This window comes from Elephantulus edwardii, unplaced genomic scaffold (genome assembly GCF_000299155.1).
Source record: "Elephantulus edwardii isolate Elephantulus edwardi_28Jun2011 unplaced genomic scaffold, EleEdw1.0 scaffold00111, whole genome shotgun sequence".
Lineage (NCBI taxonomy): Eukaryota > Metazoa > Chordata > Mammalia > Macroscelidea > Macroscelididae > Elephantulus > Elephantulus edwardii.
The window spans coordinates 9,458,474-9,459,018 of NW_006399861.1; the positions used below are offsets into that span (position 1 = coordinate 9,458,474).

Below are 545 nucleotides of genomic sequence, written 5' to 3' on the forward strand. Positions count from 1 at the left end.
AGTTACAGCCTTTATCAGTATTATACTCAAAATACAGTATAGGAATATATACAGTGACATTAACTCTTCTCATCATACTAAGTCAGAAAGGGAGGAAATTACTATGGAATTTAGTAAGCATATTAAGTACTTCAATATTCAAGATAGTATGGATGTTATGCCCAAAGACCAGTACCAACATTTTAACCCAAATAAGAACAGACAATAGTGTTATCTAGTTTTTATTTCAGTCATAAATTTGTCTGCATCCTGCTAAGCTTGTAGAGAAATAAAGCATGGAACCCAAAGAACTGTAGCAAGAGCACAAAGATTAAAAGGTACTGCAAGCACACTGGGGGTCGCAAGGTGATTTCTGGAGCTATAGAAGGAATGATGTAGTGATTAAGAGAAAACATGAAATACAGATCTTAATTAGAGTTGTCCACAGTCAGCAATGGTGATCTTCTTGCTGGTCTTGCCATTCCTGGACCCGAAGCGCTCCATGGCTTCCACAATGTTCATGCCTTCTTTCACCTTGCCAAAGACTACATGCTTGCCATCCAACC

General features: G+C 38.0%; 1 protein-coding gene across 1 annotated transcript in view; it reads right to left on the reverse strand.

Moving 5' to 3' along the window:
* Positions 1-230: 230 nt before the first annotated feature.
* Positions 231-545, reverse strand: part of LOC102875557 (peptidyl-prolyl cis-trans isomerase A-like) — a 2,716-nt gene continuing 2,401 nt past the window's right edge. The window contains exon 5 of the mRNA XM_006892165.1: positions 231-358. Coding sequence (XP_006892227.1) covers positions 231-358 — 128 coding nt within the window. The remainder of the gene's footprint in view (positions 359-545) is intronic.